General features: G+C 47.3%; 1 protein-coding gene across 2 annotated transcripts in view; it reads right to left on the bottom strand.

The window, feature by feature from the left end:
- Positions 1 to 2,206: 2,206 nt before the first annotated feature.
- The window catches only part of MAPK4 (mitogen-activated protein kinase 4), a 46,117-nt gene continuing 21,159 nt past the window's right edge, over positions 2,207 to 27,164 (bottom strand). Inside the window, exons 2-7 of one of the 2 annotated variants that reach the window (XM_065663297.1) lie at positions 26,072 to 26,225; positions 24,861 to 25,552; positions 15,802 to 15,946; positions 9,813 to 9,974; positions 7,559 to 7,760; positions 2,207 to 5,571 (exon numbers count right to left, since the gene is read on the bottom strand). In XM_065663297.1, coding sequence (XP_065519369.1) covers positions 4,884 to 5,571; positions 7,559 to 7,760; positions 9,813 to 9,974; positions 15,802 to 15,946; positions 24,861 to 25,406 — 1,743 coding nt within the window. In that variant the 5' untranslated portion in view covers positions 25,407 to 25,552; positions 26,072 to 26,225 and the 3' untranslated portion in view covers positions 2,207 to 4,883. The remainder of the gene's footprint in view (positions 5,572 to 7,558; positions 7,761 to 9,812; positions 9,975 to 15,801; positions 15,947 to 24,860; positions 25,553 to 26,071; positions 26,226 to 27,164) is intronic. The other variant, XM_065663298.1, reaches the window with a different exon arrangement.

Raw genomic sequence — 27,164 nt, 5'->3', positions numbered from 1 at the left:
CCATTGAGTGGTCCATCCATCAAATTGATATCTCTCCAATTTATAGATAAGGATGTAGTGTGGGACAGTGTTGAGTGCTTTGCACAAGTCGAGGTAGATGATGTCAGGTGCTCTGCCCCTGTCCATCAGTTCCATAGACCCATCGTAGAAGGCCACCAAATTGGTCAGGCAGGATTTCCCCTTAGTGAAGCCACACTGGCTGTCACCAGCCACCTTGTTGTTATTCATGTGCCTTAGCATGCCTTCCAGGAGAATCTGCTCCAAGATTTTGCCAGGCACAGAGGTGCGACTGACTGGTCCATAATTCCCCGCGTCATCCATTTTCCTCTTCTTGAAAATGGGGGTTATATTTCCCTTTTTCCAGTCATTGGAACTTCACCTGACTGCCATGATTTTTCAAATATGATGGCCGGTGGCTTAGCAACTTCATTTGCCAGCTCCTTCAGGACCCACAGGTGGATTTCATCAGGTCCCGTGGACTTGTGCATGTTCAGGTTCTTAAGATGGTCTCAAAACAGATCCTCTCCTACAGTGGGCACAGGGTCTTCATTCTTTAAATCTTTTTAAGACAGATTCTCCTCTTTTTATATATATAAATAAAATTCTGCTCTTTGAATTTAGCAATGTGATTGTTACAAACCAGCTCCAACAGAGGCCTGATTGTAGTGCAAAATACCATGGTGAGCATGGTCTAGGAAAGTGAAGATGCCCTTTGAAAGGACTACATTCATCTGAATGTTTTACTACTTGATGATCAAACCCTGCCTTTGAAAATGTCAAAGGCAACTATTCAAGATCAAACACCATACGGTACATTTGTCCTCTTCAATTCCTCTTACAATCAATAGGTGAACATTTCAGACCTGCATGCCACACTATACAGTGTTATCACCTCAAGACCTCCAAAATGTGAGATAGTGGCAGGAAACTGCTCAAATACATGTTTGCTGGATTAAAAGGAACAAAAATGATCATTAGAAGTCCAGTCTCCTATAGCTCTGTTTGTGACACTATGGTGTGGTTTTACTCTGGAATCCAGGTGTGATTTGCTTATGAAACACTTCCCAGGATGTCCCTAGAACCATATATAGAAGTAATCTGAAGTTGATTTTTCATGACTCTACTAGTAAAGCTCTGAAGATCTGGTTAATGCAGCTGTGTGATAGGGTAACAGCTGCTGAGCCCAACATGATTAAAAATAAACCACAGTAAAAATAGTCATGTATTTGTAACTGGGGAGGAACAATCACCAGGGCAGCAGCTGAACTGTTGACAGGCAGGCATCACGTTGACATTTAAAGGTGTTTTTAAGGGCAGCTGCACCCTCCTCTCCCTGATGGATTCCTGGTCCCCAGCTTGTGGCAGGCGGATGGCTGTAGTGGATATACCTGACCACTGGCTTAAACACACCTCTAAACTTGAGGTCCTCCTCAGCTTAGAGACAACTGCAGTCCCTCTGCTTCTGGCATCTGACACCTGAAGTCCCCTGTGCTGGCACTGTGGTGCCTCTTAATGTCACCAAACAGGATGACCTCACTCCTGAGCCCTGGTGATCCCAGTGAGCACCTTCCATCCCTTTGGCCTCTGCTCAGCATTCCCACTTTGGCACATCTCTAAATCCAAGGTGGTCACCCACCCAGTACCACTTGGCCTCGGAGACCGAACTGTTAATGACAGTAGTGCTCCTTTTTTTCTCTTTTGCAAATACGTAACATGCAGATTTATTGAAACACCTCATGGTTAACCTTGCACTGAAGTGATTCTTCAAACTGCAAGAAGAAGCAGTTTGCAGAAGTCATTGGGTTGGTGACACAGTCTAAATTCCCTCCCTGTGACTGTGAGCACTCAGCTGGCCTGCACCAATCAAAGCAAAACCCAGTGAAAAGCAGCCCAACACAAACAACCCCAGAATGCAAATATTCATCTGATGCATGCATAAATGGAAGTGTCTGTGATCATTCCTAAAGGTCTTCTCCCATTTTTGTTGGAAGGGGCCTTAAAGCTCATCCAGTTCCAGCCCCCTGCCATGGGCAGGGACACTTTCCACTAGAGCAGGTTGCACCAAGCCCTGTCCGACCTGGCCTTGAACACTGCCAGGGATGGGGCATTGCAGAAGAACCTAGATGTGAGTACTGGAATAAAAATTTCTAGTCTCATAATGAGCAAAATAATTACACGCTATGAAGCAAGGAAGTCTCAGGCCTTAAGTTTTATTGTTGATGAGAAACAAATCCGGCTTGTGATTGGCTGAGCACACTCAGGTAACGAATTAAAGCCACGCTTCTCATTATCCCCTTTATCGCAGCACGTGATTCTGAGGTTTTGGAACAACATTAAATTACCGCTCACAAACCAAGATGAAAAATTGAGAGCAGCAGCAGTACAATCTATATGCTTCTTGTGAAGTTAGTATTACACTTTAACTGTGGATTTAACAGCTCTCACTACTCTTAGAAGAAAATATGCAAAAGCAAAACTGGTAATTCCATGGCTGTAACAAACAGTCCCATAGGCCTCTGGTGAAAATGTTCAGCCTAAGTGTAACAACCCATGGAAAATGGCTTCTGGTTTCAGAGACATTTTTACATGTCAGCATGTATCCATGTTTAACACAATGGTAGCAAATAGTCACTGAATCTGTCAGAAGAGAGTTTTAGAAGTCAGCTCTGGCCTTGCTGATCTTATCCTTCATTTCTAAACTCCATCAGCTCCCAAACACCTAATTTTTCATTGATGCCCCGGCTGCAGTGTTTGTGCATCTCCCATCAGAAGCTAGGTGTTATCTGCTCCTCTCCTGTTGGGTGGCACAAAGCGATGGGACACAACTGCTGTCACCTCCTCTCGTGGCATACACTTGAGCTCCGTTAATCCCACTCCCAGCCTTTCCTGGATGCTGCCGGCTGCATGGTGAAGTTGAGCGGGACTGACCATGGGCAGCGAGTCGTGGGCTACAGGGCCTGGATCTGAATCCACTCCACTGCAGGGGTGGCTGCTCTTCAGCATCTGAATTTCTCCCACCATCAGTAAAAGTTCTGAGCTTTAGCTGAGGTATATCAATTATCTGCAATACACTGGAAACCAACCTCTGTTTCTCCTCTGATTCCCCTTTCTAAACCACTGTGGGGGACATCCAAATGGTAGAAGTGAAGACCAGTGCCCAGTTTGCTTTCCACCCCTGCCCCAGTACTTCCACCCCATCCCATCCATGCAGCCAGCAGCCGTCACACCTATGCTGCTGATTAGCTGTGGTAACTGCATTTTCATCAGCTAAAGAGAGATCTGCTCAATAAGAAAATGTTTTTGGGCTTGTCAATGCTTAGCACAAGCTCTCCTACAGCTAAACCTGTCCCTGATCCCACCAAGAACAGAAAGCAGGGTTAATATAGTAAATGCTGCTATTGATTATGATCTGAGTCTCACAGGAGTTTTCTTCGGATCTCAGAACATTTAGTAGATTGCTTGTTAGAAGAGCAGAAATAATTCGCATAGGAACAATAGTTAAATATGGACCTTGGAGTTACTAAATACAGGAATTTTTCTTTTACAAATGAAAGTAGTGCTGCTCTGCTGGAGAGCACAGTGACATGATGGCAAGGAAAGCAGAGATTGGCTTTTATGACACTATTTACAGATTTTCCATTTAAAAAACTGCTGAATTTGATTAAATATAAGTATAGAACTTTTCTTCCATATACAAACTCTTGTTAGCTGATTAATTATTAAGGTGCTCAGAAGTGTGGATGAAAACAGAAGTTACAGTAGATCAGTTGTGGTTTCGTCTATTTACAAACCGCGCTCAGTTGCCTGCTGACACTAGTATCTTCCAAAGGAGCTGGAAACCAAGTGGCCAGTTACAAATCTACTGCCACAGGAACTGTTGTCTTCTTCACACAATCTCTGTCAGAAGGTAAAATAGTAGTACTTCCATTCATTTTTTATTAGCAAAGGTGGGTGCCCTTGCTGAGTCTGTGTAGCTGGTGGTGCCAAGCAGCATCACACCGTGAGACACCCCGTTTCTAGCTGTTGACTCCTGTCCAGACCTTACCACCAGAATTTGCTGGTCTGATGGGCAGCTGCCCAAGTGAGGACTCGCAGCACCAGGTTGTTACACTGCAATGCATTGTGTATGGAGCCTTCTGAGTACTCAGAGAGCTCAGATCTACCATGTGCAACAGAAGGGAACATTTATGTGTGAGAAACCAAACAAGGAGAATGCGCTTAGCAAAAAATCTTGTCTTCCCATCAGAAAAAATAAAGTCCCAAGTGGCCCATATTTTGTAGGTCAAATTCCTTCCCCATTAACATTCTCAGAGTTATTTCCTGTCTGAGGCCAAAATCTACCTCTGGTTCTGTTCTCTGCTAACTGGCGGCTGACCACTGCCTGGCATTGCTTTTCTCCGTACAGTCTGTATGTGCATGGGTGCCTCAGAGGAGCTCAAAGTTTGCAGTTTTGGGGATCTGTCAAACCAGGAGGGTATCTGACCAGAATGAAAATGCTGATTTTTGTCCTTGTCATTTTAAGATGCTATAGAAAAAGAAAGGAAAATGAGTTGATTTGATTCCTGTTTGTAAACTTACTATGTACTGTCATCTTCCCCATGTACATTTAAGTTTCAAACAGGTCCCAGAGATTGCAAGGCAAGAGTGTTAAGGCAGTATAAGAAACTCAGTATTTTATTCACACCTCTTGATTCCCTTAAATGTATTTCTAAGGCATCAAAAGGGGCACATGGTTTGTGCTTGCCTTTTCAGAAAAAGGCATTCAGTACAGTGTAAAAAATGGGTGCTCAACGACAGACGTAAGATGCTCACAGCCCCAGGCAATGGCCACACCATTAGAGAGGAAGGAGGAGATGCATCGGGGTTTCCTGGGTGTGGGTTCCTCACCATCGATCTTTCTGGTACACCTCTGTTTGTACAATCTCATTGGGGTGCTCAGATATGCAGGCCCCATTGATGTCATTAAGCTTGCTGTCTGGAAGATCTTCAGGTTTTGTGCAAAGTTTCAGTGCCCTGGAGATGAAGACGTCCAAATCAAACTCAGAGTCTTTTTTGCTGTTTACCTCCATGGGTTCTTTGTGGAGGTGGTGAGGAGAAGATGGCAGGCTCCGTTCCTGAATCTCTGGAAGTGGACTGGGACACTCAAGGCCCACCTGCGTGCTCTTCACCCACTGAGCAATCTCCAGGAAGAGGTTGGATGGTTCTTCTTCTAGTGACAGCTCAGCTGTGGGTGCTATGGCTGCTCTTTTCCAGTGGGATAAATCTAAAATCAGCTTGGGTTCTGAGTAGTGATGGGGCTTATTGTCTCTCCACAGCAATTTGTCCAAGTAGGAAGGTGACCCCACTTTGTAATCACATGATTTTCCACAGTCGGCATCGAATACTCGGTCCATGGATGAGTGGGAGAGCTCCAAGAACCTCTCTGAGCTGCTTTGTGAGTATTTCCGTGGATCAACTTGTGCTTCCTCAGCGATGGATTCAGACCCTGCCCGAGGGTCGCGCTGAACATCATCCATATCATGGTATTTATCGTGTCTCCATTCCAGGTCAGAGGAGAGGCTTATGTGATACCTGTGAAAAACACGCTGTTATTAGACACGCAGATGATGGCTTCATTAGAAGCAGCACTGCTCAAACAGACATGCACCTTGCTGCTGCTATTTTTGCCTTTTTCTTGCTAATATACTGCTTAACTACAGATTTCTAACTTATTAGTATTAGAGATCTTCTGTGTGTTAAAACAGACAGGGGGTGGTTAGAAGTTTATCAAGAGTCTGAGATGGGACCAGTACTAGGTATAAAGCCCCAACAACCAAACCAACCGGATCCTTCATTTAGGCCTTCATCATCTTCCCTCCACTTGGTATTAAAACATTATTAACAATGTTAATAATGAAACTGACCTTCAGCCCACAGACAAGTACCCTCAGTGTGCGAGCTCCTTGTTTGTTGGCATAGAAGTAAAAAAGATGAGATTGTACATCACCATTTACTCTGACACTGAGATTGTATATCAGCATTTACCCTGAAATGGTGGACCAAGACCATCGCTGAAGGGCCACCTTCCAAAGTGATTACTTCTCTCCATTAACTGCAATTACCTGATAACACCCATTCTTAAACATGATTTTTCAAAGTGACATTTAATTTACTGGTTCCTAACTGAGCTGCTTTTAAAAGACATATTATCCCAGTTACTGGGGCTCTGTGTCCCAGGAATGAAATGGTCTTCAGGTATCCCACAACAAACAGGTAGAAATCGCTTCCCATCTCTAAAACACTCAGCTTGTGTTGCAAAAAATGTAGGCCCCTATAGCAGATGTCCCCAGCTGGGTGGCAGGACCTACAGCCCAGGTCACAGCTTCTTGTGTCACACCAAGAAAACCAAGAGATAAAAAGGTGACCAGGTGACCTCCAGCAACTGATTTGCTGCTTTGGAGATTATAATGGGAGGGATTCTGGAGCTGTGGGTACATGGAAGACAGAAATCCTGAGAAAAGCTTCCAGCTTTCCTCTTATACCTGATTTACCTCATTGCCCCCCAGCCTCCACACTGATATGTGTTCACCAAGCAGACAGACTAATAATAGTGAAGGCAAGGGATTTCTTTAGATTACTTTTTCAGTGCTGGTGAAATACGGTGGATTAAGAAGGCGAGGAGATTTAATTGCTATTCAGAGAGCAACAATGCTGCAGACATCCTCAGGCAGCTCACCCCACTCAGCTAGAAAGAGCTGTGTAGGAAAATGAACCTACTTAATTCTTAGCTGCTTATTTTGTCCTACCTGCTCTGGCACTGGGACTGGCCTAGTAACTGGGGTAATCATCTAGGGCATGGGAGGCCTCAGCTCAAGGCTTTGGTTTGCTCTAAACTTGCTGTACGATTCCCAGCAAACTATTTAAAAGTCATGCAATTAAGAATACTTTAAAAAAACCCAGATATGTAGCCTCTGAGGCTTATGAACCTTGAAAAGTGATTATATTCTGCTCCAAATCAGGCCCAGTCCCCAAAAGGTACAAGAATTACATTATTTTGTAACCGGTATTATCATAGAATCCCAGCCTGGTTTGTGTTGGAAGGGACCTTAAAGCTCACCCAGTTCCAACCCCCTGCCACTGGCAGGGACACCTTCCACTAGAGCAGGTTGCTCCAAGCCTCATTCAACCTAGCCTTGAACACTGAGAGGGATGGGGCAGCCACAGCTTCTCTGGGCACCCTGTGCCAGGGACAGAGGACAGAGGGAAGAACCATAACATCACTTCAACAGAGTAACTCAAATGAAGACAATATAGGCTGTGAATAAAAGCAAGAGCAGAAAGATAGTGACTGGGATGTGCGCACTCAGCATCTGCTCACTATGGACATCAGTGATGAACCTCTCATTGCCTTTAAAGAAAGCATAAAGATGGCATAAAGAAACAAAAGCAGGTGTCCTTTGTGGGTCTGCAACATGTGTGATTGAATCTAGCCAAGAGCAGGTCGGAGGTTCACCAGTCAGGTTCTGCTTAAGTTATGTAAGCCAGTATCTGGTCTGTGCCCCAGCCTTGGGTACCATACCTGTCCCAGTTAGACATCTGGCTCTGGTTGGCTTCCATCAGTAAAATATCATCAATCTCATCCTCAATCCGGAATGGATGCTGAGACACTGGTTCATCCTCGGGGCAGGAATACTGACTCATGTAAGGATGCTGCAGACCCATCTCAGCTGTTAATCGATCCATAGGGTTAAATGTCAGTATTTTCTCCAGAAAATCAATAGCTGTGAAGCAAAGAGAAACAAGCTCACTAATTCCTCAAAAGCAATACCAGATTCCTTTCCAGGATAAGCCTTTTGAATCCCCCATAACAAATCCCTTTGAAGTAAGGAAGGAATTAAAGGTCACATGCTGTGTGCATCTAAAACAGGCACTTCTGTCCTTGCAGCATCCATCTTACTTGCCCCGGGAGCAGTGTCCTTGGAGTGGAGCAATCCGACATCCTGCAGGTGTCATTTTATCTAGCAAGGCAGAAAAAATGACTGAGAATATCACACCTCCACAGTGCAGCATGTACACGTTATACCCTGTCCTGTTATGTTCTGTGATCCTGGGCCAGAACACTGAGCTCAATGTCAAAAGACCTTTGCATGGTGTTGGTTTGATTCTGTGCTCTCAGATTCATTTGACAAGCACACTGCATTTCAGACAACTGATTTCACATCTTGTGCAGCTGAAGTGGGATTAGATTTAAAGTGCAATTTTTAGAAGTCTTTGGCATGACCAACACTATGAAATTATTTACCCTTCAATATTTAAAGAACTCTGAGTGCCTAATATGACTTTAGAAAGACTGTGGAGCATGAACTCTTTTTACAATGATGAAGGAGGAAGTTAAGTGAAATTGAAATTTCTAGAATTACATCTAATATAGAGGTCTTGTTGTGATTTCTTTGATGATACATTTTACTGAGTTTATGTGTAAAGATCAAATCCTGTCATTAAAGAGGCTCTTCAGTTTATTCTTGGTGAATGGAAAAAACCCTTTAGAGTTCAGATAATACAAATAGGAAAACACCTTTCTTCAACTGCAACTGTGGATTGTACCTTCAGAAATATCTTCATTAAAGGTGTAAGTATGAATGGGACAGTTTCTTCAAGGACAAAAATCACTCAGCAGAAATGGCAGGCCATACCTGTTGCCTCAGTGCTTAAACATTAACCGATATCCAATTGTCTCCCACAAGATTATTTCATTGCTTGGGCTAATTAAGTAGGAAGGAATCAAAAGCTTCATAAGGTCACCGACTGTGAGCAAGAAGCATGGAGGAATGATATATTACAATGTATTACGGGTCAGAGAGGAAGGAAAATATCAATGAATTATATAAAGTGCACAGGTGACCTTTCTTCCCACAGTAACGACAGGGAATAAATCCATCCCTGCTTGCTGGAGGCTGACGCAGGTAACCCAGGCCGATGGCTATCACATTGCCAAGCCCTGGTAGCACACGTCTTATAACCAGGAATTATGCCAATGAACATAAGCCAGGCTGGGTCTTGACGTCTTCCCAAAAGCAGGAGGCCACGTCCACTACCCCAGTTTAAGCCTTGGAAGGAGGTCAGAAGAGCGGATGTGCCCTGATCCACACTGCTCAACTCTGGCTGCCACCCTGCAAGCTCTCACTGCCTGCAAAGCTGCTTCAGGCAAACGTTCAGGTCTGGAAGCCTGTGGTTTTCAGCCCCCTCACAACAACACACTGCTGATTCCTACTTTTTTAAGATTTAGCCAAAGGAGGAAAGGGGCTGAAGTGGTGCTCGAGCACTGCAGGCTGCAACAGCCTGACATGAGTAATGTCCAAGCCTCAAAGCACTTGGATGCTTCTGCTTGTAGTAACCATCTCACTGAGTTCAGATATTTGTGAAGTAAATGAATTTATTCTCTTGTATTATACAATTGCATTCATGCAAAAAGCACAGCAAGAAAATTAACAGGGCTTGAAAATAACCTCTGGAGTGAAGCCTCACAGCTCAAGAAAAAGCATAGGAATGCAAGGATACACCTTGAAAGTGTCTTGGAATAGTCCTGGAAGACTATTTCTCCCTTATTTCTAGAACAGCTACCTGCAAGCAAACTACTGCATCACCCTTGCTGTCCTGCGGCCACATCTTCCCTGGTGGGATGGCAAACAGGACCCTGGTGGGGACAGCCATGCACTGTAACCCCTCAGATATCTGAACCCTGTTCACCAGTGTTAATGCACTTGGACTTAGAGGAGAATTCCTGTGACCCCCTGAGAAAACAGGTCTGCTGAAGCCGGCAGGCACTACAGTACCTTCACTGTCCACTTCGGGGAGCAGCTTACGCAGTGGCTTCCTCACTTCCCAGGTGCTGTTGATGAACGTGGGCATCACTTTGAGCAGTTCCTCTTTGTCCTCCTCATGGATAACTGGAATTGTCTCCAGAATAAGCTGCATCTGTTCCAGCTCGTGACCCCCTAAGGGGGCAGAAAACAGGCAGAGAGGTAAGACACAGAAATTAAACTGGGTGTGCATGTGTGTGGCATTACCTCCCTGAAATGAGCCATGTCACTGCAATGCTGCATCTCTGAGTGCATCTCTGCACTGATGCTTTCCAGCATCAGCCACCACTATAAATGCAAGGAAAACATTCTCACTGGCTTCTCATGAACCAGGTGCAGTAATATTACCAGGTCACTTTCCTGTTCCTCTGTTCCTATGCTTCTCCTGCATGAGAGCTCACCTTTTGGTTCTCCCTCTACACAGCAGCACGTGGAGCAACCGCTCAGGTGTGTCCAAGGTAGAGCTTCAGGTGAGATGCCTCCATCTACACACACACAGGCCGTGCAGCCCAGAAAACCCCCATACCTCCTCTCCCATTCACCCTGGCCGGACAGCAGGGTCACCTCATTTTAAGGGTTTAAAAGTTGACCTAGACAATTTGCCCCTTATCACCCTGAGGCTGTCAGGCAGAGCAGAAACTTTACCCAAACAAAATCACAGAGGTGGGAGCTATTATCCATTGCTGGGCTCCATCCTGTGTGATAACGAGGAGATGAATATTTGCTCTAACAACAGCCTCAAAAATGACAACTCCTCTACCTCTAGTGTGCTCTGGGGAGACCCCCCCCCCTGCAGTCCTGGTCCAGCTCCGGGGGAACAACACTCTTTAAATGAATGCAAGCACAACATTTGGGAGAGCACAAGGCTCTGATTGTGACAGTCCCCACAACTGCCATGAACAATCATGTATTTTTCATCCTTTTCCTTCAGGACATATTAATCCACAGCTACGAGTCAATGAGGGGAAGAAGCAGCATTGTCAGTGGAGCGAAGCAAACCACCTCATTAATGAACGTTAATCCCATTCTTTGATGCACTATTGGATGTGACCAACAGCTCAGCGGCTGATTTCCAGCCTTCTATGTGTACAGAGAAGCAGCCTGGCAGAAATACCGAGTCACACTATTGATTTTGTGTCTGCCAGAAACGCTGATTATAAATATTCTGTCATTAGAGGCAGGACTATCCATTAAGACAGCAAGCTGTCTGGCGTGAACAAACCAATGTGGGTTTTTGGGCCACCAAGACCCTGCTGTCCAAGTTGTGGATTTCAGGTGGCTTCACTGGCGAGCAGCAACCGGATGATCCACAACAAGAGAAGTGAACCTCATTTATGGCACAGGACTTCAAACCAGTCTGCAGGGAGGGTGGAGAGCACAACCTATAGGGGCTGGTGTGGACCATCACTGGTTTCACACCCTCAGACAACTCCTTCCCTTTGGAGGCCCCCGGCACCTTGCAGGGGCTGCCCTCCCCAGCCCAGAGCTCCCTCTGGGTTTGCAGGAGGTTTCCAGACTCACGTCCATGGAGCTGACCCCAAACACACACAACCCAGGGCAAGGGTACGTCCAAATGTCAAGGTTGGGAAAGGGTCTCCACCCATCATGGCCTCATCACTCCAACAAGTTTTGGTTCAGTGTAGTTGTGTGCACTCCAAACAGCAGAGCTCCAAGCCAGGACATGACAATGAACTTAGACAACACCAAAGTAACACTTGATATATTTTGAACAACCTGCTCTAGTGGAAGGTGTCCCTGCCTGTGGCAGGGGGTTGGAATTGGATGAGCTTTAAGGTCCCTTTCAAACCAAACCACTCTGGGATTCTATGACATTAGCAGACCTGGTCACCACTGCACCGCACATCCACCCAGAAGAAAACCTCAGAAGAAGATAGAGCAATAGGAAAGAAAAAAAAAAAAAAGACAGAGGGACAGTCTCTCAAAAAATCAGTCCTGGGCAAATTAATTAACTTTCCTATAGAAGAACTAATTTTACGTCATTTAGAGGTTCACAACATGGCTCCAGGAGAAACTAAAGATGACCATCAAGAAACAAACACTTTGTTGGTCAGGCTAATTCCCAAACTGTGATCAGAATCACAGGGTATTGAAAATCCCAAAGGCTTCATGGCTGTTCTCCTTTCAGTGCAGCTCCTGCCACTGCTCACTGAAGGTATGTGGAAGCCAAAAAGCACAGTGTTTAGGCACACAGAGAAGCTGCTAATGCAACGCTGAAAGCCTTGAATTACAGCTCTCAGGAATCCAATTCTCCACCATTATCCTCTTATTTATGTAATTCCTAGGGACCTTCTGGAGGCATTAATTCCTGAGAAGAAAAACACAAACTACAGACAGAATAAACGTAATGTGCTGTCATTACCCGAGGAGAGAACAAGGAGCTCTGCATCACATCTTGGAAAAGGGAACCCTTCCCTTGGGCTTGCAGCCAAATCCTGGCTCAGCACCCAAGCCCTACTAGCGAATTATCTAGGAGCAAGCACTGATCCCACGGGAAATGCCACCACATCACCTCCTATCTCATGGTCACGGCCCACTGGCAAACCCCACAGACACCTGCAAGGACAGGCAGCTTATCTTTTCCTCCCAGTTTTCTCTTGCCCGCACTGGCGAGGCTTTCAGATGCACTTCGGCAGCAGAGGGTGGAAAGGTCACTAGAGGGAGCTGTAGCTGCTCAACTGTGGATGCTGTTCCTTGTTCTCAATGCAACTCGCGCTGGGGGAGCTCTCCAAAGAGCCAGATTTTAGCTGCGGGAGACAGGCTACGCTCCGTGAGCTTTGGATCAGTCACATTTCTTGTGGTTTCCCAGGTTTCTGCCAAACCCAAAGCTGCTCCTGCCACCGCACCACACAGAGAAGGAGCTGTGGAGAGGGCAAGAAGCTGGGGTCCCTCTTTGCTGGGTGTTCACTAACATGTGTGGGAGAATGAAAGCAGTGAGTGAAAGCTAGTAACTGATCACCTTAAGTTAACTGTGTTGCTTAAGGAGCCCAAACAGACTACCGAGTTAATTACATTGACTTATGCCAAGCACTTAAGTTGTGCTACTGACGCATACTCAGAAAACAATTTATCCAGTGAAAGGCAATTACTGGAGGTTTGCAACTTTCTGGGAACTACATCGCTCTTCTTTCCCACGGGGTGTTGCTGGCGATCCAGAACCCTCCAGAAGTCTAATCCTGCAGTGATGGGGGCTGTAGCTGGCATTGGACAAACTCATTCCCCCAAGCAAAGAGGAGAAAACAAAAGGAAAGATGAACCTGTGCTGTCCTATGAGTGTTCACCAGTTTTAGTTGCTCTGAGTGGCTGGAGTTTATTCCCCTCCTCTTTGGACACCAGCAGACGAAAGTACATGGCATGGGACACCACCATGGGCACCCTACCCACTGCCAGGCTCCCACCCCAGCTCTTCTTTACTTACTGGTATAGGAGGAGGCCAGGAAAATGGAGCACAGGGCCAAGACCTTCCCATAACAACTCTATGGACTATTTTTAAAGCAACCCAAAATGAATATATATTTTGAGCTTTGGTTTTGATCCCCACCCATTAACTCAGTATCCTGCCATCATCTGGAGGCTTATTAAGGGACTGCACAGGGCTGGAAAGCAGAGAAGCAGAGATGCTCGCAGCATGTGTCTGGCTGAGCCCAACCTGTGACCTGCCAAATCCCATCTCCTGATCTCTGACCTACTGTGGACTCTCAGGAACCAACCTGCAAAGTAGGTTCCCGTATGTCTGCTCTGGGGCACCTCACCGGGGCACCCAAGACAGGACTGATGTGGCCTGTACCCATGTGTAACACCAGCACAAGCACTTCAACTGTCCTCCAGACACTTCTTATATTGGAAAAATAAATAGTCAGTTAATCTCATCTAATGCAGAGAGCTAATAGAGAACAAATGAATCACATTCTGGAGCTGCCTTTGCCTCTGCCTTGACCATGAAGGGAGCTTTAAGGACCAGTGTGTAGGTTGTAGGTATCTGGTGTCAGCCAATGTAAATTCTACCCCAGGGTCTACAAACAGCAAAAACACCAAGCTGAGGCAGGGGTCAAGCATGGCTTGAAATGCCAGGATAAAGATGAGTGCTTGGCTGCTATGGCGGGGATGGCCAGAGAAAGACGTAGACAAGCTAGTCTTGTTTTGCTGTTTGACACAGGCAATGAGTACAGGAGAACAGAAATTGATTTGAGTCCAAAACGATTTCCCTGGGGCTCCAGCCCAGGGAGGCTTAGTATGTTTCGTATGAGGTAGTGCACTGCTCTGCTCTGGTTCAACTCCTGCAGGACCAGGACCATCTGAGCTGAGGTTTGCTTCTGCTGCTCTGGTTTACCTGGAGATAGTTTGGATCCAGTGCTCTGGACTGGCAGAGCTGAGGTGCCTGATAATGCCTGCAAAGGCATCGTCCAGTTTGCTGCCACCCAAAAAACTCAGGAGACTCTTCCACGTTGTAAACCATGGCCTGGCAAGGTGAGGCCCCTGGCAGAGCTGTCCCTGGACCTCACCCATGTGTAGTGTCTCCCAGTGCCTGCACAGACAAGTGGCACGTGGAGACATGCCCTCTCCTGGAATACATCCTGAGGAGGCACCAGAAGCAGCCAGGTCTGACTGAATTATTTTCATAACTGAAGACCCTGGACTTGAAAATTCTGGGGAGGGGGGGACCAAGGACATGAGGAAGGAAGGAAAATGAGGCAGTTTTAATGACCTCTTCCAAGTGATACTGACTGCTTCATTTTCAGCTTTCACAAAATAAATATGGAAGCTGGAGCATGAAGGGAGCAATTGAGCAGCTGCAATCAAGCACCAGCTGTGGAGCTCTGCAGCGCACTGAAATATTTGTGAAAAAAATGTCCTTCTCCATTATTAATGAGCCTAATTATTTATTTACACAACTCTGTGAGCAGCTGCATGCAGAATGCATAAGACCTTGTCATTCACAGCACTAACAGGCAATGGAGAGACAGGCGAGGAGGAGGGCTGCTGCAGACACCAGGCACGGGAGCAGTGTGGCCAGCAAGCAGAGAGTGGCTGCTTAATCCCCAAACATGTCTTCATGTCCAGCCTGGGCAGCACAGCTTTGCTCCTGACAGCAGCACTTGCATTAAATCAAGATTTGCTTCTCAAGAACATCAGAGCTGAGCTTCAAATGCTGCACTGATAATTATGCTCTCCTTGCCACTGTTGCCTTTGTCTTCTTTTCTTTGCGCTGCACCTCTACAACTCCAATACCTGCTTATAAGGAAATCCTGAAAATGGCTGCAAATGGATAGTGGCATTAAAATGTCTTCCTTCAAAGAAAAGAGATACCTTGAGGACACCAACCGCAATTCAGATCCATAGCTTAGAGTACAAACCTCTTGGGACCAGCTCACATTATCATCTCCCATCCTATACTCTACCCTATATTACTTTTTAGCATCCTCTGTCCCAACAAATGCTCCTACTTTCTGTTGAAAACCCAGAAACAGAAGAAAGTCTGATTGTCTCACCAGAATTGCTCATTGTTTGGGTTTTACCTTTGGCAGCAGACCATCTCTGCCCGACAAGGCTCAGCACAGCAGCACTGTCAACCCCAGCCAGCCTCAGGCACCCCACCAGCTGGTGGCTTTCCTCTGGGGCCATCATACCAATACCAACAGGTGTCCTTGCCAGGGAAGCGCAAGAAAACTGAGTGAAAATCAACTCTTCTCCATCCCCAGGAGCCTGCCTATATCAGGGAAGTCTGTACCAATCAAGGGACCCTGTAATAGAGGCTGTGCAAGTGATGTTTTTTCTGGAGACAACTCCATGTAAACAACTGTAGGACCCCTGTAGTGATGCTACAAGTATTGCCTTAGCTGGAAGGAGAGGGGAATTACCTCTGCCATGCTAGGAAGGCTTAGAACTGGGTAGCAGGGAGAGAGGGATGAAACAAAAATGAATTAACAGGGAGGCAGAAACCTACCAGCAAAGAGCATCCTTCCCGTCAGCATCTCAGCAAGGATGCAGCCGGCTGCCCACATGTCGATGGCTTTGGTGTAGTTGTTTGGCGAGAGGAGGAGCCGGGGGGAGCGGTACCATTTTGTCACTAAGCCTTCAGAAAGGTAACCCTGGAACAGCAGAGACAGATATGTCAGGAGCCTTGCAGCAACCATGCTGGCACCATGGCCACACCATCAGATCCTACAAAACCTGCCCACCACACTTGTGCCGTACCTAAGGCAGGCTGCGGTTGTGTATCTTGCAGGAAGCAAGACATGAGACATACACCACAGGCAACAAGAGATGCTTCACTCCTCCAGGAGACAAAGCACTTGCAGCTCCCCTAAAACTTGTTTGCTGTTTGTCACCATAGGATTGAAGCAACTTCTGCAAAGAACAGATGGCTTGAATAGCACAGATTTGCAGATCGTACCTGCAAAAGTTATTTCAGGTCACTGTTAAGAGGACTTAGATGTATTATATAAATCCCAATTTCATCATCTGAGGCATTTGGGAAGTTAAGCACGTTATTTCAGTACTTTGCTGGGTCCCAGCTGTAACGCAGCAGCGTGTGAAGGAAGCCCTTCCCAGCTCAGTACTAGAAGCACAGTGCTTAGACTTCCAAATGTCAACAGTTTGCAAACTTTTACTGATTCCATCTCTACTTAATCCCACATCTACAGTCCCTCCATAGCTACCTAAACCACTGGTAACAGCAAGCTACATATCGTTGAGTTCCCACGGATCCAACTCCAAGCCCTGATGCCAAAAATTGATTTTATAAGGGCAGGAGCTCCCAGGGGAGCCCACGCAAGAGGAGGCACCCATGGGTAAGTCCAGCAAGCACCAGGGGACACACAAGACCAGAGCAGAGGTGGCTGAAAGGACTTCCAAGTGGACAGCACCCAGAGGATGTGCTCATCAGGATCTAGTCTTTCACAGAAGCCAGGCTTCCTTGGGATGCTGCCATAGCTAACCCCACTTGGGTTTGGGGCACATGCTGTGAACTGCAGATGAGCCTCTTCAGCATCTCACAGGGGTGAGACGTGGGACCTTGTGATAAGGAAGAAAACAAGGGAATGGGCAGAGAAATGGATTTAGGGAGGAACATCACTACTGCATGGAAGGAAAGCCTTCTGGATGAACAGATGTCTTAAAGCATCGCCGAGCCGGTAACAGCCCCACAAGGGCTCTTAGCCAAGACTCTTGAAAGTAAGACACCATGGGATAAGTGGGAAAGCCCTTTCGAGGATTAGCTAGCTGATGCAGAGCGAGGAAACCCTGCCATTTCTGCACCAAGCCTGAGTGTTGCCTAATATATCACCTCCCTCCCTCACTGCCCAGCTCCTGCAGACCCAGCATTGCAGCTGGGTGGCATGGAGCAGGTCATCTCCTCTGTCCTACTTTGCTTACAGTAGGATGTTTTGCTGGGATGCCTGACCTGCTTTTAAAGGAGATGCCCTCAGCAGCACCCCATGGGACAAAGACCAAGCGCTGTCACCTCCTGGACCCCAGCCTTCCTGTTCCTGAGTTCACCCAGGAGATTCAAGACAAGTGCCAAGCGCTCAGCAGCTCCCGCTGGAATCAAGGGGATGTGTTCAATCCTGCAAATAACACTGGCACCATGAGGGATGTCCCATCGCCCCCCTCTTTGCCCACCAGCCAAGCTCCGGATGCGTGGCGCAGATGGGCATGAGTAGTTATTTCACCAGGATAATACCAGAATATTCCTAAGTGCCATTTTCTACATTAAATATAATGCAGTAAAAGAACGAAATAGATTGAAATGCACTTGCAGAAGTAGAAAAGACAAACTAAAATTAAATTATAAATTTAAATTGCATTTAAATGCCGTGAAGCACTTGGAGAGTATCTAAATGCAATGACAGCATGAATACAGTTCACATAAAAACTCCATCCTAGTTGATTTAATTCACAAACTGTCTTCAGTTGCAATACAACTGTGGATGCAGTTATGCCATGTAACGTCTCCTAGCATGTTACAGGATGCATCTCTCAACCTAAACAGGAGAGCAGTGCACCATCACAAACACGCTCCTCTTCCCCCAGTGCAGGTTTTTGCTCCCATTTCCAAATGCGCAAGTCATCAAGCTTTTAATCATAAAGGGTTTGCTTTTAAAAGAACATTTTAATTTTGGTCTTCTTGAGATAAATTGTAATGAAGACTGATGAGCTGAGAAGTTTCATTTAATGCCATTACATTTTTGTTAATGCTGCTGAATCAGAACCAGCACAAAACCCCCCAGGCATTAACTGATCAGACCGCCACTCTTCAGCTACTGCAATTATTCCCAACAATGCTGATACTTATTGGAAAATCCTAAGAAAATGAATTTTGGGGATAATGATCCCAGGCAACTCATAGCAGTAGCAAATTATTCCCCTTTGCAGAAAAGGAATGCCACTCTCCTTACAGATTTAACACTTGGTTCATACATTTATTTTCTCTGACAAGATGGATTTGAGTTCTTGGGGGCATGTACAGCATGCAAAATGTATGAGGAATATACTGCAAATATCTATATGTTAGAATAAGCCAAACCTTTTTTCCCCCAGGCATCTCTCATGTATTGCAGAAAATTCCCTACAAAAACTCACCCAATACTGTGGACACATCAACCCCTCCCCTGCCGTGTGAGGTTACTGGTGGTAATTAATTAGCAGCACTTCTCATTGTGCTTCCCTCTTCTGTCACCCATCACCATGACTTTGGCTGCCGTCCCCTGTTTTCCTCTACTGAATAACCCAGACACTGGGTCACCCACCACCAAGCCAAGGAAGGATCCGTGGAGAGGCGCAACTACATGAACCAGACTGATGCATCGATCCCTCCTTGCTTCCCATGGCATTCTGCTGCTGTGCTCTGGGTTATTCTTCCTCTTTCCCAGGAGGAAAATAGTGGGAAGGGATGATGGGAGGTTTGAAGATAGATAGACTTTACTGACCTGGCCTGAGGTCTTCCAGTGGGAGCAGCTGGGGTTGCTGCCACAGCAGTCCAGTCCTGGGCGGCTTATACAGCCCCAACGCCTATGTCTGCTCTGCCTCTATGGTGGCTAAAAACGTGTGCTATGTGTTTGCTTTTATAAAATATACAGAATAAGTTGCTGTCCACAGACCTGTGGACTATAAAGTCCTCAGGAGAAATACCACCACAGCTCGGTGGCAGCCGAGATCATGCAGTCACTGGCACAGCCACAGGATGCTTGGGTAAGGATCCACCTAAACCTAGGTTAGGTATGGGCTTGGCTCTTACCCATGGTGCCAAGACTTGTCTGAGGACAGGAGCCATGCCAGGATGCAGGGCCTGAGCACTTCCAGTCATCACCTATACAGGGCATGGGCTTTAGCACAAGAATTTCACCATTTATGTGTATTCAACCAGACAGACAGACCAAGAACAGGAGTATGTTAATTAGTTCTAATTAAGATGGAACATACATCTTCATGACAATATTCTGTGGATTCAGCACAGCCCTTTCTGAACTGAAGAACTCCCATAATCTCTTTAAAATCCAATATAACGGAGTCGATTTGAAAACAGAAGTAGCTTCAAGTCCAAGGTTTGCTCTCAAGCCCTCCCACGCTATTTTGGGGTGGGTTTTTTGCAGTTTTCAAGTACCATTTTCCTGCTTCTCCTCTGCTCCTATAGCATGTGCAGGCATGCTCAGCAATCTATAAATGCGATGAATTCACTACAGGTAGGATAAACATTGAGTTGCATTCAACAGCACCAACCAGAAACTGAAAAGCAAAACAAAAAAGAATGTTTCTTTCTAATCTTTACACAACACAGATTTTGTGTGTCACTTGTAGCACCAGAAGGAAAAACTATTTCAGGTGGGTACTGCTGCATCCCAGCATTGCACTGGTCATGACCGCCTGCATCCCGAGAGCACCATGGGAAGCTGGCACAGCATGACAGCACATGGGGAGCACAGCAAGATCCCCCAGTGCTCTGAAACAACCATCATCCAAGGCCAGAGCTCCTCCTTGGAGCTGGAGGCCTCCTTGAGGTGGATACCAAAATCCAGGATCCCACCTCCTGCAGACCAGGCAGCCCCCAGTGCTGTAGCCCAAAGCTTCTCCTGAGAGTGTTTCACACCAAAATCCATCTTCCTGCACTCAAAAAGCCACAGAAGTGCAGACCAGGCACCCACAAATTGTAAATCCAACAGGATTCAGGCACAGCCTGTGTATTCACACCTCCATCCACAGCAGCAGACAGGATTTCTGTAGCTGCACCAGGAGCTGGGTCAATTCCTGCTGCAGATGGCTGCATTGCCAAGGTATGGGGACTCAAAATAGCAACAACCCCAAGCTTTTGGAATGATGCTGTGCAGCAGCGGGCTGCTGCCTCTGTACAGCATGGTTCTTAACCTTATCCTTTAGAAGGCAGGTAGGGCAGATCTAGGAGGAGCTGAGAAAGAAGACAGATTTGCAGGAACATTGTTCTGTAATAAAATAATAAAACTGGCATTGTGCACGGTTCCAGCAATATGACGTGTGTTCTCATGGTTTTGGGATGACAGAGCACATTTATTTCAGGACTACACACTGTTTTGTGCTTCATCAGAGGACAGAGAAGGAGAACAACTGAGCTGGGGTCACAGCTGGGAGGCTCGGTGCTGCCTGCACGGGGCCACAGGCAACTGCCCGAGGGCTGGACATGGAGGGTGGTCCTCTCCAGGGCGAGTCGGGACCAATATCTACATCCTCCTCTCCTCTGAAGACCTCCTCGTGATGCCCCACCTGGGAATTCCATTGTTTTACTGGATGAACTGGAAGCTATTAAGTTTGCAATGACCAGCAAGTACAAAACAAAGGGAGGACTTCAAAGGTTTGAAGATGTTCTGAAAACTATTTACCACGAGATCGTCCCCTAAAAGTGCTGCTGCACCCTCCTTAGCATGGAATTTCTGCCAATTAATTCTGTAATTAATGTTGCCGTTAAAGGCAAAGGGAGAGAGGCAGCCCCATGCAGATGCCCCCAAGCGCTTTGACGAGCCAGACAGAGCCCCCATATCCCCACAAGAGGTAATATGACTATTTTGTACAACATGGGCAGGCTCAGGAGTGTCCCACTTCACTGTCCTGTCACTTGAGTAAGGAGATTTAGCAAGTCTTTGTATCCCCATATAATAGCAGGCATTTCTGCTGTCTTCTCCAGCCATCTCTGACCAGCACTAGGCACCATGACACACGGAATGCATGGCCTGGGCCGTCTGCCCTCCAAAATTATTCTGAAGTCTAGACATTCATTGATATTTATCCCACTTCCTTATTCTTGACTTTGCTACCTCCCTGCTTTCCCATCCCTCCTGCCTACCATGAGCTGATGATGCTCAAGGGAGGAGAGCACCTCACATTTGCACCCCTCTCCCTCCCACATTTGGGGCAGATCACATGTGGATATTTTATTAGGCATAAGATCAGGGGTGGGTGGATGGATGGATGAGCAGCTAAGCACACTCAGGCAGTATCTGAAGAAATGCAAGACGGAGCATTGCAGAGTGCTCCCGTGGCGAAGGTGAGATGCTTCGTTCAGCAAGGAGGTGGTTAATGACAAGGAAACACTCAGCTTTGCCTGTTTTGCACATGAATAAGGACCCTGTGGAGGCTGAATCTGCCCCTTACCTTCATCTCCAACACTCCTCTGCTCACCATTTGGGCACCAAGTCACATGGCAAAGCATTCAGACCACAAACAGCAGGGACTGAGGAAAAAGGGATTAACATGGAGATGTTCTACAGTGATAGACAGCAGGATTAGTAACTCCTGGGTAAGAAGAAGGAAGAGAAGGGAGCCTGCATGGCTGGATGGCGACAGCATCAGATAACAGACAGGATGGCAGAGAAACAGGGACATACAGCATCATCTCCTTGCTAGACCTGATATTCTGTGCCCTAAAGAGATGCTTGCAAGCTCATGAGCACCCAAGTTGCTTAAAAACGTGTTTATGTGATACAGGGCTAAAATTTAAGCTGACAGGTCTAAGCAGCCTGTGAAGGTGCAGACACAATCTGGATGTGACCTTGGCAGCCTGAAATTCATCTCGTCTGTTATGGGGAGGTTTGAAAACAACAGATGCACATGCGCTGCTCTTAACGCGTGAAGAAAGGGATTTGAGCAGCAAACACAGCCAAATGGTGGGAGAAACACAGGTGAAGCTGCTCTGCTTCAAAGCTGGTGTGAGCCAGCACCCTGCAGTGGTCCAGGGCATCTCCCAGAGCTGAAGAGCTCCCTCTTTTCCACCAAATCATCCTCAGTAAACGGCTGCCTGCTGCAAGCATGTGAACAAGGCACATTGCCAAGTAAGGGCTATTATTTAAGCAGTATATGTATTTCTAAACTCTGTTCAAAACTCTGCTTGGTTTGGGACTTGAGAAGCATCGGGGCAGAAAAGCTGTGACCTTTTAGACAAATAACAATACACAGCCTGTGATTTTTTGGTTTTAGCAGAAGCCAGACACCAGTCCAAGCACATTCCAGATACAAAACATCCTAAAGGAAAAAAAAAATCCAAGTGTTTAAGACAACCCTTCCTCACCACAAAGGCTTGAAGAAGACATTATGCTAGAGTTATGCACTGCCTTCAGAGGTTTGGATCTGATGGGTCTTTACAGTAATTAATTACCCTGGGAGAAGGATTTCACATGCTTTTGGCCAGCTCTGCATTAGCACTTGCTGTGCTACCAAATTAGCACTTGCATTAGCACCAAAACTGGGCTGGGAGGATCTCTGTTATGCTCAGTGCTGGCTGGCAGCAGTGTGGAGGCTCAGCAGCTTCAGACAGGACCAGTGATGCTCTGGTCCTTTCCCTCTTGCTGATGCTTTCTGCGAAAGCACAGACCAAGGAGCTTATAAATCTGTATGAGCCCCTCAGGAAGGTGGAGGTTGAAAGAGAAATATAGAAAGGAATTGATTTTTATGAGTCATCTGAGACGAGATGGAGATCAAAGGCGCAAATGACCCAAGCCCTCTTGTCAGACCTTTGCAGCAACCATCACCTGACAGCAAACACAGTCCTCCCCACCACCAGAATTTACAGGTAACTGACATCATTTGTGGTGCTGGGTGCTCACCACTGCTGCTATTTTCAGCTCTGCTCTGGAGTGCTATCCAGCCTTCCCTGCACAGTGGGGATCTGCGGGCTTGTTTGCAGTGATGCTCCAGTGGGAGGAATCAGAGGATGCTCATGGAATGGCATCTTGCTTAGTTACATCCCACCACAGAGCCACAGCCCTTGACAGATCTTTCCCACTGCACTGGCTGTTATTAAGGTGACACAGAATCGCTTAGAAATAACAATAGTTGTGCAGCACAGACAGATGACTCTTACCCTGATCCTTGTGTCTGACAAGATGATGCTCCTTAAATCGATGACTTTCTGACTCATGAAGCACTGCCTTGTTTGCAGGGTTTTTTTTTTTCCCAGGAGTTTCCCTCCCTTGGGAAAAGCCTCTGAATGCATTTGACTTTAAAAAACAGAAACCACACACTTAAAAAGCCAGAAGCCTCTTCCTTAGCTGGGTAATAAATAACCAGTGAGGAAGGGGCAGGAAGCAGTGACAAAGACCCTCCTCTCAATCCTGATGTCCCTTGCAACCTTCTTCCTTTTCCCTAGGCTCTGTTTCAACCCAAACCCCAGATTTAAAACCAGATCAGGGCTCAGCTTCAGGATCACAAGATAGTCTCCACCATCCTTCTCCCTACCCTCTTTCCTGCCTACCCACACAAAGCAACAGTGTCCAAATGAGAGCCATGCTGGGGAGGTACATGCAAAGTGCATTTAAACCTCAGCACAGGCACAACAGCGGGTCCATGGGGACACCAGATTCATCCACACAAAGATCTAGCTTAAGAAAGCAGATGTTACCTTTTCTCACAATATCAAATAGCAATTTCCACCAGATACCAGCTGCACCTGCAGCATCACATCTGCTGGCACAGACCATTTCCTTTTTCCCAGCAGCATGTGGCTCCACGACCTGATGAAGCATCCACTGCACTTCTCTGGTACTCAAAAGCTCCAGCCTGGGCAGCAACCCACATTAAACATCTGCAACTCCCTTCAAAACCCATTAGCATCAGGACTATGTGTTACAGAGACCTGTGACCCATTTTCTTCACCCCCCTCCCTCCCAGACTGCCTGCCCGTTGTCAGCACAGCCACTGCTCCCACCTTGAGTTGCTCCAACAGTGAAGCCACCATGAGCTGGTCCCAGCTTCAACCTCACTTTCTGGAAGGTAAAGGAGAGCCTGGGGACAGGCCGGCAGCTGTGGGATGGCAGCTTCCTGCCCAACCCCATCTCCTAAGAGAGGGCAACACATCCAGGGCTACCCCACCAGGTGGTTTCTCTCCAGGAGAATGTCACACTGGATTGAATTTGTTAGAGGAAAAGTGCAGTTCCTTTAAGATGTGCATGTTTGCCCGAGTATAGAACTGAGCATGGTCCTGCGTCCAGCTTTGGGGCAACAGCACAAGAGGGACATGGAGCTGTTGGAGCGAGGCCAGAGAAGGCCATGGAGCTGCTGTGAGGGCTGGAGCAGCTCTGCTCTGAAGCCAGGCTGAGAGAGCTGGGCTGGGGCAGCCTGGACAAGAGAAGGCTCCTGAAGGGGAGACCTGAGAGCAGCTCCAGTGCCTAAAGGGGCTGCAGAAAACCTGGAGAGGGGCTTGGGACAAGGGCCTGTAGGGACACGACAAGGGGAATGGCTTGAACCTGCCCGAGGGGAGACTGAGATGAGCTCTTAGGCAGAAGCTCTTCCCTGTGAGGGTGCTGAGGCACTGGCACGGGGTGCCCAGAGAAGCTGTGGCTGCCCCATCCCTGGCAGTGCTCAAGGCCAGGTTGGACACAGGGGCTTGGAGCAAGCTGCTCCAGTGGAAGGGGTCCCTGCCCATGGCAGGGGGTTGGAACTGGATGAGCTTTAAGGTCCCTTCCAACACAAACCAGTCTGGGATTCTGATTCTGTAACACCTCCTGTGCCAGCCAGCAGCTCATTGAACAATCTGGCGCTGCCTACCTTGTGTGAGTAATGCTGATCCACGATCCTGGCCAGCCCGAAGTCTCCGATCTTCAGCACCAGGTCCTCTGTGCTGATGAAAATATTGGCTGGCTTTAGGTCACGGTGGAGGACATTGGCCGAGTGGATGTACTTGAGCCCCCGCAGCAGCTGGTACATGAAGAGCTTGGCATGCTCCTCGGCGAGCTTCCCCTGCTCCAGCAGGCGCGCCAGGTCTGTCTCCATGTACTCCTGGACGATGTACACCATGTTGAACTTGAAGAAATCCCCACGCAGGCAGGCGCCCTTGGGGCCTAGCACCTCGTACACCTTCACAATGTTGTCATGGTCCAAGCGGCGGATGATCTTGATCTCACGGAAGGCGTGCTTCATGCTGCGTGCGTCACCGATGGTGATCTTCTTCACCGCCACTTTGCGGCAGCTCTTGCTGTCTAGGGCTGACAGCACCAGCCCATTGGCCCCAAAGCCTAAGGGCCGGAAATTAATGAAGCGACAGCCCAGGTCATATCCGTACATGCTGGCGATGCAGTCGCACTTCTCTGCCATCGTGGGATCTGTCCTCTTGAGGCTCTTTCTCCTTCACTTGAAAAGCTGGGAGAGTCAGAGGGCTTCCAGATCACAAATCTGGTTTGAAATCAAGAGCCTCATTATTACTTACAGATGCTTGGAGGGATCTTGCTCTGAGCCCATTGCTTCAAGATGACACGCGGACGCAGTGAAAATAGATGCGAGCACACACAGACACAAACAAAATGTTTTAAACTGGGTAGAAGAGACTTTGAAGCAGCAAAACAGAAAGTTTATCTTTCTTGAGACTAAAGAAACCAGCACTGCTACATTTTCCAGACACTGTCTTGGTTTCCTTCTCTGATGTCCCCAAGATGATGCCAAAGCACAGGGCTGGAGGTGCAGCCAGATGCCTGGCCTCACGTCCCCAGTGTCTCAGTGCTAGAGCGGCCAGGCAGCCCCGCCATGGGGCAGAGCCCAGAGAAGCCCCATGGCCCCTCCGCTGCCCCAAACCCTCCCTTCCCACAAGTTTTGACAGTGTTTTCCCCACCAGTGAAGTGCATCCAGGCACTGGCCGGGGTCCCCAGTGGTCAGCAAAGCTTCACCCTTCTCATTGCTCCCTTTTTGGTATAGGCAGACCTCATCTTCCCCATCAGCTGATAGAAATCTCAATGGCAGCAAATGTTTTGCAGACCAAAACTCACTTTATCGGCTGCATTCAGCACAGCAGGCTTCCATGCTTGCAGTTCCTTCTATGTCTTTTGTCGGCGAAGCCAAGTGTCATCAGATCTTTACAGCTTGATGGAATTCCCTGTGCTGCACAGCCTGGTTTTGCCTCTGTCGGTCTCAGGACCACTCCTGGAAGAAAAGAGGACATGGATTCATTTGACACCAGCACTGCCTAGTAATGGCTTGCTGAAGGTGTGAGCAAAACTGTGACCTTTCAGAGACTCATTAGTTATCCCCTCCAGAAGCACACACAATTACCAGCATGTTACAGATGGTTAATCCTTCCTTTTCAATTGGTAATTTGCAGAAAACTCTAGCTCTTCCTTTCCCCTTTGCTCTTCAGTTTTCATTTTAATCTGTCTGAAACTGTTATGGAGCGATATGCACAGGCTGCACAGGGTGCTGTGTCTCCAACTGCCCATTTAAACCCCATCACAAGGAGAGCAGCAGCCCATGAGGCTATAAACCCTGGGAGCAGAGAGGACCACAGAGTTTATGGGCTTATAGCAATCAAAACTGCTGTGGAAAAGCTGCAGTGCCACCCTGTGTGGTTTTGCAAAGAGCCCTAAAGACTGGCTGTGAGGGTGGGACACCCCCCGAACTTGGGTCTGACAGCAAACCTCAGCAGCCTGGGAATGCCGCTGGCTCCGTGCTGGTTCCGTGCTTGCGGTCACTGGGAGCTGCCAAGCCCTTCCCTCATGCAGCAAACCATTTAGTGCCTTACAGAGATGCTCGATATTGCTCAGCCTGGGGTGCATGCACAGCACATAACACAGCTTTTTTCTTCTTGGATGTGCAGGGGGAAGGAGGAGAGCATCCTTATTAAGACGAATGGAAGAAGGTGACCCTGCCCATGGCAGAGGGTTGGAACTGGATGAACTTTAATGCCCCTTCAACCCAAACCAGCCTGGGATTCTGTGATTCTACTCCCAAACACCCCCTGACACCTCATTTTGCATCACCACATGGAGTCTGGTGTCCTGTGCTGCCCACCAAGGGGACCACCAGGTCCTTCAGAACCTGGGGCAGCTGCATGACAATGGCTCTAATTTTGCATAAGGATGTCCC

The sequence above is a fragment of the Lathamus discolor genome, chromosome Z, assembly GCF_037157495.1.
Source record: "Lathamus discolor isolate bLatDis1 chromosome Z, bLatDis1.hap1, whole genome shotgun sequence".
NCBI lineage: Eukaryota > Metazoa > Chordata > Aves > Psittaciformes > Psittacidae > Lathamus > Lathamus discolor.
The sequence above is the reverse complement of the archived record's forward strand: the minus strand, read 5'-3'. Positions and strand labels throughout refer to the sequence as shown.